Source organism: Stegostoma tigrinum, chromosome 38 (assembly GCF_030684315.1).
Source record: "Stegostoma tigrinum isolate sSteTig4 chromosome 38, sSteTig4.hap1, whole genome shotgun sequence".
NCBI classification, from domain to species: Eukaryota; Metazoa; Chordata; class Chondrichthyes; order Orectolobiformes; family Stegostomatidae; genus Stegostoma; species Stegostoma tigrinum.
Genome location: NC_081391.1, coordinates 20,767,506 through 20,779,527, shown reverse-complemented (window position 1 = coordinate 20,779,527; position 12,022 = coordinate 20,767,506). Strand labels below are relative to the sequence as shown.

Here is a 12,022-nt window from a genome sequence, read left to right as displayed (position 1 = left end):
TGCCAGATGCAATTTGATTAGTCAAAATACCAGGCTTGATGTAAAACACACTTTATTCATAAACTGTAGTTAAAATACAACAAAAGAAAGAAGAAGTTGGAAAGCTTACCTGTTGGGAAACTTATCAGAATAATAGAGTATTTAATTGTTAATAATTAACTGTTCCAGTATATAATAGCCCATAAACACGCCCTTGGCAATGGCAGATTCAGTGAATAGATTGTCTCACATGCAATTCTAACGGCCAGAGGAGAACTCCCAGCTTGTAGCTGTAACAGAGAGAGGAAAAGCAGCTTCCACATCTGGCTTCAAGACCCCAGCAGCAACTGCCACTGAAAACTTACTAACTTAAAAACGTTGGCTCTGGGGCAGCTTGAGTCCACCCGTTCAGGCTGCGTCTATTGTTCCAATTTAAAAAGAAAACCATTACCTCACAAGCTGTTTACTTTATTGAACACAAATAGATTACTCAGTACCTCTGCCTTAACATTTCTCTTTAAAACATAAACCCAGGACAAAAATACATTACTTACAGATGTACAATTGTCACATACACGAAAGGAAATATGGTAGAAGTGGGCAAATGGATTGAAACTGCCGAGTTAATTCACAGCTGGCACAGGCACATGGGATAAATGGCCTTATCTGAGTCTATGAATCAATGTTGAGTCAAACAGCTTGAGAAAATTTGCATCCTTTCCAATCAGACTCAAACATTCCTCAGCAATGTTGAAAGTTCACCAGTGAAGGACTAATTAAAAAAAACCAACATTGATGGCAGGAAAAGACCAGCTTCAGCCAATGGGAGATGAGTGTCTGAATGACACAGGATTCAGTCGCGTTCACTCACTCCCATTCTCACATTTTCATTTCTCTATCCAATGGCTGGTTTGCAAATTCAGCTTGAATTCAAGACAACTTCATTCCTTTGAGTGTTGTATCAGCTCCAAATCTCCTCAGGAGAAACAAACTTGACCAGGTTATGTAAAGCTGCTCCAGCAAAAGTAACAAATTATCACCAAATTCAAAGATGTGGTTCCTGATGATTAAACACTTGCAGATTCTGAAACTCCTTCAAAATGAATGAGGTGTCAAAATTCAAAGTTGGGGTTCCAGAATCTGAGACACTTTTAAATCTCAATACAATCAATTGGGCCAAATTCAATGACATGATTGGGATTAAACTTTGAAACCTCTCTGTATTCTGAATCTCTGATTGGCTCTCAAGCTCAGTCCCTTCCCCCAGCCCCTTCAGACTCTCCTTTGTTCATTGGTGCCTAGATTGATGGCGATTCCTCAGTGGCTGTCAGAGATTGTCAATCATCATTGGTGATGTCATTCCCTGTTGAGTGCAGCATGTTCCCAGAAGTATAAATACAAGAGCTCATGGCCTGAAAGCTCAGTTTTGGAGTGGTCTTGGTTATAGTGAAGATGGCTTCCCAAGTGTGTCAGAACTACCACAAGGACTGTGAGGATGCTGTTAACAAGCAGATCAACCTGGAGCTCTATTCCTCCTATGTTTACCTCTCCATGGTGAGGCTTGTGTTCCTTGGAGCTGCCTCTGAAATGTTGTGATTTTAATGAATTGGCTTTAAATTGTATTTCTCTTGATTTCCTATCTGAGGTGTTGGGGCAAGTCTGTACAGTGAAATATAAACTGATGCTGAATAATCTCCTGTTGGTAGGAGCTGCCTTCTGTTGAAGGTTAATGAGGAAATAATTCAACTATCTAGTCTCCCTTCAATAGACTCAGCCAGGAGTGATATGGTGCCTTGTGGTGCCAGGGAGTCAGATTTGATTCCATCCTTGTGACTCTAATCTCAAGTTTGACATTTTTGTGTCCTCTAGGTTCAATGGGAGGAGACCTGAGCAAAAGATGTAACCTGGGGTACATAAGGTTAAAGGGTAGGGGTGGTGGGTCTGGCTGGATTTAAAGCCTTTGCCAGTAGGATGAAGTGTCAAGGTGGCAGGTTCCAACTAGTGTATCCCCTCTGTCTAGCTACATTTTCTATCAGGCTACAGAGATGTATTTGATTCTAGCTAACTTGCTTGACAGAATGTTGTGTTCTTTTCACTATATTGGAACATTCTGATGTGCTTTGTAGCCATCAACTTCTTTATTTGTGTTATGATCCATTTGTGTACAGTATGGTCTTTCTGCTAATGTATGGATCCATTTACCTTTGGTCATGCTGGAGGTGAAAATGGTCCCCCCCCAATATAATAGGAAGAAGCTCCAATTCTGACACACAATCCAAGTCAATGGACAGATTGGTGTTCCCTCCTAAATGAGCTGTAGGAACTGTCTCTGCTTATGTTCTGAGGGTATGCCATACCCCCAATGAAGATTGATGAGGGAAGAAAAAATGTACATGACACTTGTGGCATTTAAGTGTTTTGAAGAAAACCATAAAATAGACATAACCTTCTCTTCCATTTTCTTCCTGCAGGTCTCTTACTTTGACCAGGATGATGTTGCCCTGCGTCACTTTGCTGAGTTCTTCAAGGAGCAGTCCCATGAGGAGCAGGAACATGCTGAGAAACTGATGGCATTCCAGAATAAATGTGGAGGCCGTGTCCTCCTGCAGGACATCAAGGTTGGGTTTAATTCTGTCTTTTATCCTACTAAATTATAAGTAACTCATTCTATATGGATTTGAAGTAATTAACTGTGTTGGGTTATGGCCATTCTAAGCTGATGCCCTGTAGCCCCTCTTTCTCTTGTGTTCTTCCTGGGTTGAACATTCACTAAGAAAGTGACCCCCATTTTCTGTACCACCATCAGAAGCCAGAGCAGGATGAGTGGGGCAATGGCCTGGAGGCAATGCAGAGAGCCCTGCAGATGGAGAAGGATGTGAACCAGAGCCTGCTGGATCTGCACAAACTGGCCTCTGACCACATGGACCCTCATGTGAGTTAGCAATGTTTTAGTGGTATTTTTGTTGGGTCATGACATGTTGTTGACTCCCTGACTTTCACTTAAGGGAGACAAGGAAGATCCCTGTAACTTCTGCAACCGTATGGTATTGGTGTATTTCATTTAGTCATATGGCATGGAAACACATTCCAGCCAATGTCAAACAAAACTAGTTTATACCTGTCTGCTCCTAGGCCATGTTACTCTTCATGTATCCACTTAGTGTTTTAATTGTACCTACATTTTCCACTTCCTCAGGAAGCTTAGGGCACATGAACCACCTGCTGTAAAAATATTTACACCTGTCTAATCTTGCTCTCCTCACCTCTTCAAATGTATATCTGGGTGACCAGAACTCCCCTTCCAAAAGAGGGCTTCATCGATGCCCTATACAACTTCACAATAACATTCCAACTCCATGCACCAAGGACTGAGCAATGACTGCAAGTGTGCAGAACACCTTATGTAGCCACAATGTGAGACATGAGCTTTGGAGAACTGCCTTGACACCTAGGTCCCACTGTTTGACGACACTAGCAAAAGCCCTACCTTTGTACAAAAAGCCAATGCCTTGCATCTATCCAGCTCTGCACTTGACTTTTTTGTCAGGGGGTGGGGGTGAAAAGAGAGAAGCTGAGAAAATGCCTTGTCCAAAAACTTCTGCTTTCCAGCTGTGTGACTTCCTGGAGAGGCACTACTTGGATGAGCAAGTGAAGATGATCAAGAAGCTGGGAGATCACATCACCAACCTGAAGAGACTGGGAGCCCCTGACAATGGCATGGGAGAGTACCTGTTTGACAGGCTCACCCTGGGGGAGAGTGACTGAACTGCCAGCAGGGAGCAAGCTGCTTGTGTTTATTACCGTGAAATGTGTAACTGAGGTATATGGAGTGTGGCTTGTGATGTGCATAGTGACACCTGGTTCTATTGTAAAAATGTGCAATAATAAATCTGCTCCATATTGGACTGGATTCTGTCTCCTGGTTCAATTACTACTTTCTGATCGAAGCATGGTGGCTCAGTGCTTAGCACTACTGCCTCAGTGCCAGGGGCTGGCTTAATTCCATGCTTGGTAACTGTCAATGTGGACTTTGCCCACACACTCTCCATGTCTGTTTAGATTTCCTTGCAGGTGCTCTTGGTTACCTCCCACAGTCTAAAGATGTCCTGTCTAGGCTGGTAAACTGCCCAACTGTGTCCAAGGATGTGCTGAATAGTTGGGTTATAGGGGATGGTGTCTGGGTGGGATACACAGGGTGGTGTGGACTTGGAGTCAAAAGGCCTGTTTCTACACTGTGTAGGGATTCTGATTCAATACTTACAAGCTTTTTAGATGTTTTGTACTTAATTGAACCCAAAGCTTGACTGTACCATGCAATGATCACCAAAATGTGACAATGGTGCAATGTTCTGGTATGGCTCTGAAGCAAGTGTTTTTCTACTACCCTCCATGCATTGTATGTGACCTAAACTCCTCCCCAAAGCTGATTGGTTTGTCCAAATGGTCATGTCACTGCACCTCTTAAATGGCAGCCCTAGACAAGGAGGGAGCTGTTGGAGCCTAGCTGCCTGAACAGTGCAGGGAGGTGACACTATGTCCAATTTGGACAAACATTGGCTTCTTAACCTCTGCCTCTAAGCAGTTTGTTGCACTAGAGGATAGTTTTCAAGTTTAAAAATGGGTGGTGATTTGATGGATGAATTTTCTACCATGCTAAATGGAAATGTATACTGACAAGGAGACATCACTCAACCTGAATGGCTTCTTAACTCCTTTTTGGAATTCTGGTAAGCTCCCAGTGGTAAATGATTGGCAGTGAACCTGTGTCCTGAGAACAATGCCCCCTTTCTCCTTCTCCACCTCACCCACCCCAACCCCACATATCTGGTCTGTACATGGAAATCAGCTGCTGTCTAGATTTAGGAGCTTAGCTAAGATGCTGCCAAAGCATAACATACCAACCCTGTCCAGTCATGGTAAGAACTGATTTTTGCACCTCCAAAACAACAGATATTATTAACATCCTCAGTGAAAGGACAATTCTCCAGTCCAATTCCCTGATCTGGTCCAGTAGAGTAAAGCTTTTTTTTCACCCTTGGGGAAAGGTCAAGCAGTAGATGTTTGGTTTCTTTCTTCTTCTTCCCCCCCGCCCCCCCCCCCCCCCCCCCCCCCAAAAAAGCCAGTAACCCATACCTTCAATGTGGGTGAGCATTGTTATTTTGGGGGGTTGGAATAATAGGTCAAACCAAATCAGCCTCCCTAAACCTGGACTCAACCAATAAAATGAAAACATTCTAAGATCCTCATTTGTCCAAATATTTGGCTTTAAAAAAAGTTTGTAAAACCTGGTTAAAAGAAAATCAGATAATTAGATTAACTTAAATTTTAAATTGGTAAGTTTAATTTTAGCAGAGTAAAGCTAAATATTGCAATCTCTCTAACTAAAGACCAATCTTTGATCGTAATTCACATGCTTAGATATATCTGAGGGATACATTGGAGAGTTAGTCAATCAGTCTGTTTAAGCAGTTTTGACAGATGGTTGCAAGCCTTTCATTCAATCCTTGGATTATGAGTCATCTACAGGCACGCAGGACTGAGGATCTTCCTCAATTCTTATTTCAAAGGAAAGTCTTTCTGTTGGAAAGTTTCACTTAGGGACTGGTGTTCTTCTCAAAGCTTCCACTAGAGAATAACTAAAACTCTATCTAGGAGCTTTTGCTAGCATGCTGGTTCCCTAGCAGAAATATCTGTTATAGGATGCCCTGGGTCATGTAGTTAAACAGAGGCCATGGTTTCAGGTACGTAATTCAGTGAAAGCTGTGTCACAGGTCGATGGCATATTTAAGAAAGCAGTCAGCACACTTGCCTTCGTTGCTCAGATCAACTGAGTATAGGAGTTGGTGCATTGGTGAGGGGGTCTTGGAGTACCCTTAACCGTTCTGGTCGCACTGAGAGTGGAAGGATATTATTAAACTGGAAAGTGTTCAGAAAAGACTTGCTGGGACTGGAAGGTCTGAGTTATGATAGGTTGGGCCTTTTTTTCACTGGAGTAGGGGAAGCTCATAAAATCATGAGGGTCATGAATAAGGTAATAACAAAGGTTTTTTACCCCCCCCCACCCCTGGCCCCAGGGCAGGCAAGCTCAAAAATAAAAGGTATATTTTTAAGGTGGGAGGAGAAAGATTTAAAAGGGATCGGAGGGGCAATTGTTTCACAGAGGGGCTGTTTCGTGTGTGTGGAATGAACTGCCAGAGGGAGTGGCAGATGCAGGTACAGTTGAGATATTCCAAAGACATTTGGACAGGGTCATACGTAGAAAAGGTTTAAAGGGACATGGGCCACACGCAGACAAATGGGATTACTTTAGTTTGGAACACTTTGCCAAGTTAAGCCGAAGGGTCTGTTTCTGTGCTGTATGGCTCCATGGCGCTGCCTTCTGCTGGAAAAAAAGCCATCAGAGCCTGGTCAATCTTTGGTTTCTCAATTTTTTCCAGCATTCCTTCTGCATGGCTGGTTGGCACTGGCCAAACTTTTGTTGTCCTTTTTAACATCCAAGCTCTGCCAGTCCTTGAACATAATGTGCCCCAGGAGTCTAAATGTGTGGACTGCCCTTTGACAGGGATGGTTATAAATTCCGCGATATATTTTCTGTTTGGTGGGTCAGTAGGTGGTATCTCTCCCAAGAGGCCAGTGCCTGGATGAGGATTGGTCACTCAGACGCCCCTCTTTGTTGCATCCCACTGAACCCAGAGTTTAACCTCAAGGGAACAGTTCTCATCCCCTCATCCAGGAATTGAACTGCTACGATTAATCCAGACATTAACATGGGAGATTCATGAGGAACAGTGCTGATACACAAGAACCACAGGTCGAGGCAAGTTGTTAAGTTCTAGAGCTCACAACCTGAACCAACAGCAGAACCAGATTAAATAGTGACTTTCAGGTATATGTTGGACATGTACATAGTATGGACCAGGCCAAACCCCCTTGAAATATGTTAAGACAATGGCCTAAACACTAATATTTCTTATTTTAACAGCAAATGCCCGGCAATGCATTCCAGCTGCAATTTTATCCGTAATGCTACTAGTCTTGAAGCAAAACACTTTATCAATATACTATATTTAAAATACAACAAAAGAAAGAAGAAATTGGAATAACTTAGCTCTACTGGAAAACTTAACAGAAAGAATAGATTATTTAACTGTTTAGAAACAGTAACTGTTTCCATATAGTAAAATCCTGTAAACACATCCTTGGCAAAGACTAATCCAGTGAAATAGATTGTTTCACAGGTACCTCTAGCAGCAGGAAGTGAAACCTCAGCTTTTAGCTGCAACAAAGAGAGGAAAAACAGCTTCCACATTAAGCTCAAGACCCCAGCAGCAACTGCCATGGAAAAAAAATCAGAAACTAAAAACCCTTGTTCTGGGGAGCTTGACCCCACCCATTCAGGCTGCTTCTATTATTTAAATTGGATTCAAGACAACTTCGTTCCTTAGAGTTTTGTAGCATGTCCAAAGCTCCTCAGAAGTGACAAACCTGATCAGGTTATGAAAGCTGCTCCAGCAAAAGTAACAAGTTGTCCAGAAATTCAAAGATGTGGTTTGGCAGGGTTAAACAGGGAGACACTTACAGACTCTGAAAAATAAATTCAACATGAACCAAATGTCAAAATTCAAAGTTATGGTTCCAGAATCTTAGATACTTTTGAATCTCAATATGTTCCATTGAGCTAAATTAGCGGTTATGACTGAGATTAAACTCCCAAATCTCACTGTATTCTTAATCTCTGGCTCCCAGTCCCATCTCCACAGCCATTTTGGACTCTCCTTTATTCATTGGTGACTAGATTGATGGAGATTCCTCATTGGCTATCAGGGATTGTCAGTCATCGTGGCTGTTTTCATTCCCTGGTTGGGTGAAGGATGGCCCCAGGAGTATAAATACAAGAGCTTGTGGGAGAGAGGCTCAGTTTTAGAGTTGTCTTGGTGATAGTGAGCAGGAATAGTGAAGATGGCCTCCCAAGTGTGTCAGAACTACCACAAGGACTGTGAGGATGCTGTTAACAAGCAGATCAACCTGGAGCTCTATTCCTCCTATGTTTACCTCTCCATGATGAGTGTGGTGATCTTTGCTGCTTTCTGAAATGTTGTGATTTCAATGGATTGAAGTTCTCTTGACGCTGTTTCTTGGGATGGGGTGTAAGGGCAAGTCTTTATGGAGTGTTTCTAGAGTGAAATACAGGGTAATAGTAAATAAACTGTACCTGGCAGCAGCTGTCTTCTGTTGAGGCATAATGGAAAAAAACCACTTGTATATCATCTGGATCTCCCGCCCCCCCCCTCCCAATTTGCCCCTAATTGGGGTGATACGGTGGCTCAGGGGTTAGCATTGTTGTCTCTCAGACCCAGGTGCCTGAGTTTGATTCTGAGTTTGGTGTCTGTGTATTTTTTGTATATTACTCCCATACCTGCCTTCATGTCTGTGGATTTCCTCCTGCTCTCCAAAGATGTTCAGATGAGGTGGATTGTCCATGCAACATGCAGGGTTATAGGGTGGGAGATGGGTCTGGGTGGGATGGTCTATGTTCTAACTTTCTCTATTGGGATTAGAAACTTCTCAGTGGGGTGCTGAAGTGAAATGTTGGCAGATTGCTGTTACCTTATTCCTTCTGTCTAACTCCACTCTGTTCTCAGTTCTGACCAATGCTGGCTTTAAAAGCACAAAAGGAATCCACCTCCACTATATTGGAATATCTGAAAGTGCTTTGTGGAACAAATTGCTTTGTGTTGGGTTAATATCCAATTATGCCTGAGTTTCAGACCCTAATTTGTCTGTACTATGGTCTGTATGATGATGCTGTAATCCAGTGACTTTCAGTCACACTGATTTTAAACTTACGCAGACATGTTCCCAATGACTTTCAGCCACACTGATTTTAAACTTACGCAGACATGTTCCCAATGACTTTCAGTCACACTGATTTTAAACTGACGCAGACATGTTCCCAGTGACTTTCAGTCACACTGGTTTTAAACTTATCAGGGCCATGCAAAGAAGCTCCTATTTGCTAACTTTCAATTTGCTTGAATGGACAGATAAACGAACACCAAAGTGATGGCGTCTAGGAGCTTTTGCAAGTGCACATTCTAGGCACGTGGCATAATCCCAGTCTAGATTTGGACTTGCAATGAAGGGTAGGAATGAATGTCAATGTTGTTTGACAGTTAACTTTTTGTATTTCGATGAATTTGCTACGTGGGGGTAAATACAATCTACAAATACATACAGGCTCATCACTTCAATTCTCTTCCCACAGTCCTTCTACTTTGACCGGGATGACGTTGCCCTGCGTCACTTTGCTGAGTTCTTCAAGGAGCAGTCCCATGAGGAACGGGAACATGCTGAGAAACTGATGGCATTCCAGAATAAACGTGGAGGCCGGGTCCTGCTGCAGGACATCAAGGTTGGGCTCAATGGAATGAGTGGCCTTTCTGCCTCGGTTCCTTTTGCTTTCCTCTTATCCTTTTAAGGATTTTGAAATAGGTTTAACTTGGTGATCTTAGCTTTTTTTCCCCTAGCCCTGGACATTAATATGCCTCATTTTTCCTTTTTAAAATCCTCACATGGTTTTATTTTAATCCATGTGTTAATGAACTTCCCTCCTTCCAGAAGCCAGAGCAGGATGAGTAGGGCAATGGTCTGGAGGCAATGCAGACAGCTCTGCAGATGGAGAAGGATGTGAACCAGAGTCTGCTGGATCTGCACAAACTCGCCTCTGGCCACACGGACCCTCATGTGAGTTCTTGTTTGAGATCAGACAGTAGTCTTTTAAATTGAATTCCTGTTTGAGATCCCTTATGGTCATGGGTGACTATCTTGCAATCAAAGCAATTACATTTTCTTGTAAAATGCCTTCAATCACAGATGAGTGTATCTATTGTTCAAAAGTGGCTTCTATTGAAGCTCTTGAGGAAACTTTTATTTTGCTCTTGGTCTCTAATTAGATATCCATCTGTTTTGCTAGCTGGTGACTTCCTGGAGAGGCACTACTTGGATGAGCAAGTGAAGATGATCAAGAAGCTGGGAGATCACATCACCAACCTGAAGAGACTGGGAGCCCCTGATAATGGCATGGGAGAGTACCTGTTTGACAGGCTCACCCTGGGGGAGAGCGACTGAACTGACTACAGGGAGCAAACTGCTGTTGTGTGCAACATGGAGACAATATCCTTGCGTATCAGATCTGGATAGTATTGTGATTTTAATCACACAATGTAAATAAACTCAATATTGGACAAGGTTTGGCCTCCCTGTTTGACTTCATTTGTACGCCATAACATGAGCATTGGATCTGTGCACCAACATTGAGGCACAAGTTAGTGTAACAGCATATCTCCCAGATCTTGACATTCAATGTCAATTCCCAGTTTGAATCCATTCCCTTGGATGTGAACAGTTATTGTTGCTCACTAGCCTTGGCTTCACAAACTGCGCTGTATGGCATAAAAGGGACACAGCACAAACAGTTACAGAATCTCATGGAAGACTGCCAAGCCTAGAATAAGCAGGTTGGCCTCGTGTGGATACAAATTGTTAACAATGCTGATTCACCACTTACTCTGTTTATTTTAAAGCATACTTTCCATGCTCCTTCCCAGGTCCCCTTAGAAAGTTAACTTCTAGTCACTAAATAGGTCTGTTTTTTTTTTCTTGTTCTTCCCCCCCCACTACCCCCCCACCCCACCAATCTGACTTGTTCAGAGTCCCAGCTGCTAGAATGCAATCCCTCGTTGACCAGGAAGAAATTCTACCGCCCTCATGAAAGAAACTTAACTCCCTCCATGGTTAGCGTAGCTGCTTCACAGCCCCAGGGACCTGAGTTTGATTCCAACCTCAAGCGACTGTGCAAACTACACACAGACACATTCTTCCTTTGTGTGGGTTTCCTCCCACAGTCCAAAGACATGCAGGTGAGGCGCATTGGCCGGGTTAAATTGCCCTAAGTATCTAAGGTGGGAAATATAGGGATGGTGTACTGGGTGGGATGCTCCTTGGATGGTTGGTGAGGATGCAGTGAGCTGAATAGCCTGTCTCCTGACTGTAAGGATTCTTCATTTAGAAGTAGTCTTATCGAAGCAGTGAGGTGTTTCAGAGCCCTTCTGACCTCCACTTATCTTGGAGTGCCTGTGGAACTGCAGGCTGGTACCATTCCTTGACAAGGTGGATTGTTTTCTGTAAAGTCCATAGGAAATAACTCCGTTAAATATTTTACCTTGCCTTACCCTAAACACATTCTGTAAAATCAGTCTTTAAACAAGGCAGTAGCAGCAACTGTTTGCCGTGGGCACACTTTATGACTGGATAACTTTACCAAGATGAGAATCGCTCTTTTTCCATGCCATTTTTTTATTTGTATCCATTTATTTCATTCCATCCTCTCGATGCAAAAGTTGGGGTTACAGCTGTAACTAGCCAGTGCCTGAGATCATTTAGGACTTGGTTAAACCTGCAGAATTTCTCAATCTGCCTTTAGCCATATGTCACAAAGTGTTTACACTTCTGAAGTAAGGTTCCGGGGTTCAAGACCTTTTGATTTCATCGTAGGATTAAAAACTTTTGTGGGAGAAAGATGCTTCTTACTAGCTTGTGGTTTTAAACATCTATCACCATTTTTTTTTCTGTGCAAGAAGTTACAGAATTCAACCAGTGTAAAGGATAATCAATAAGTTTCCCAACTCCAGTCCGGTGTCTTTCAGTTTGGACAGTCACTTATGACCACTGGACATTCACTGCACGTTGTCCTTTTCAATCAGATCAAGTAAAATTAAACAGTACACTTTCTGTTCAAGTGGGTCAACTATACATAGTGGTGGTATCTCTCCTCACAGCATCATATCTAGGTTAATTGACTCAAGATATAATGACATGTCCCCAGTCTTGCCAATCCAAATTGTGTGAAGTATTGGTTCAAGCTGTCAATTCAGGGCAAATTTCAAGAGGGAGGAAATCTACACTTAATGTTAAAGCACTTCAGACCTGCTAAAAGAAATGCAGAGGCTAGAAAGAACCTACTTATAGCAAAGAGCAAAAATAA

The 12,022-nt window shown here is 42.7% G+C and overlaps 1 protein-coding gene and 1 pseudogene across 1 annotated transcript; both read left to right on the top strand.

Moving 5' to 3' along the window:
* Positions 1–1,431: 1,431 nt before the first annotated feature.
* LOC125450542 (ferritin heavy chain A-like) lies at positions 1,432–3,759 on the top strand. The gene is made up of 4 exons (XM_059640851.1): positions 1,432–1,533; positions 2,451–2,597; positions 2,786–2,911; positions 3,589–3,759. Exons 1-4 carry the CDS (start codon positions 1,432–1,434, stop codon positions 3,742–3,744), a joined length of 531 nt encoding a protein of 176 aa, XP_059496834.1. The 3' UTR covers positions 3,745–3,759.
* Positions 3,760–7,938: 4,179 nt separating this feature from the next.
* On the top strand, positions 7,939–10,115 carry LOC132206595 (ferritin heavy chain A-like; annotated as a pseudogene).
* The last annotated feature ends 1,907 nt before the right edge of the window (positions 10,116–12,022 follow it).

Bases quoted from the DNA above. Each gene is read 5' to 3' on its own strand.
- LOC125450542 (XM_059640851.1), top strand. From the start codon at position 1,432: ATGGCTTCCCAAGTGTGTCAGAACTACCACAAGGACTGTGAGGATGCT. The intron at 1,534-2,450 runs GTGAGGCTTGTG...TTCTTCCTGCAG, and splicing joins CCTATGTTTACCTCTCCATG to GTCTCTTACTTTGACCAGGA. The intron at 2,598-2,785 runs GTTGGGTTTAAT...TACCACCATCAG, and splicing joins TCCTCCTGCAGGACATCAAG to AAGCCAGAGCAGGATGAGTG.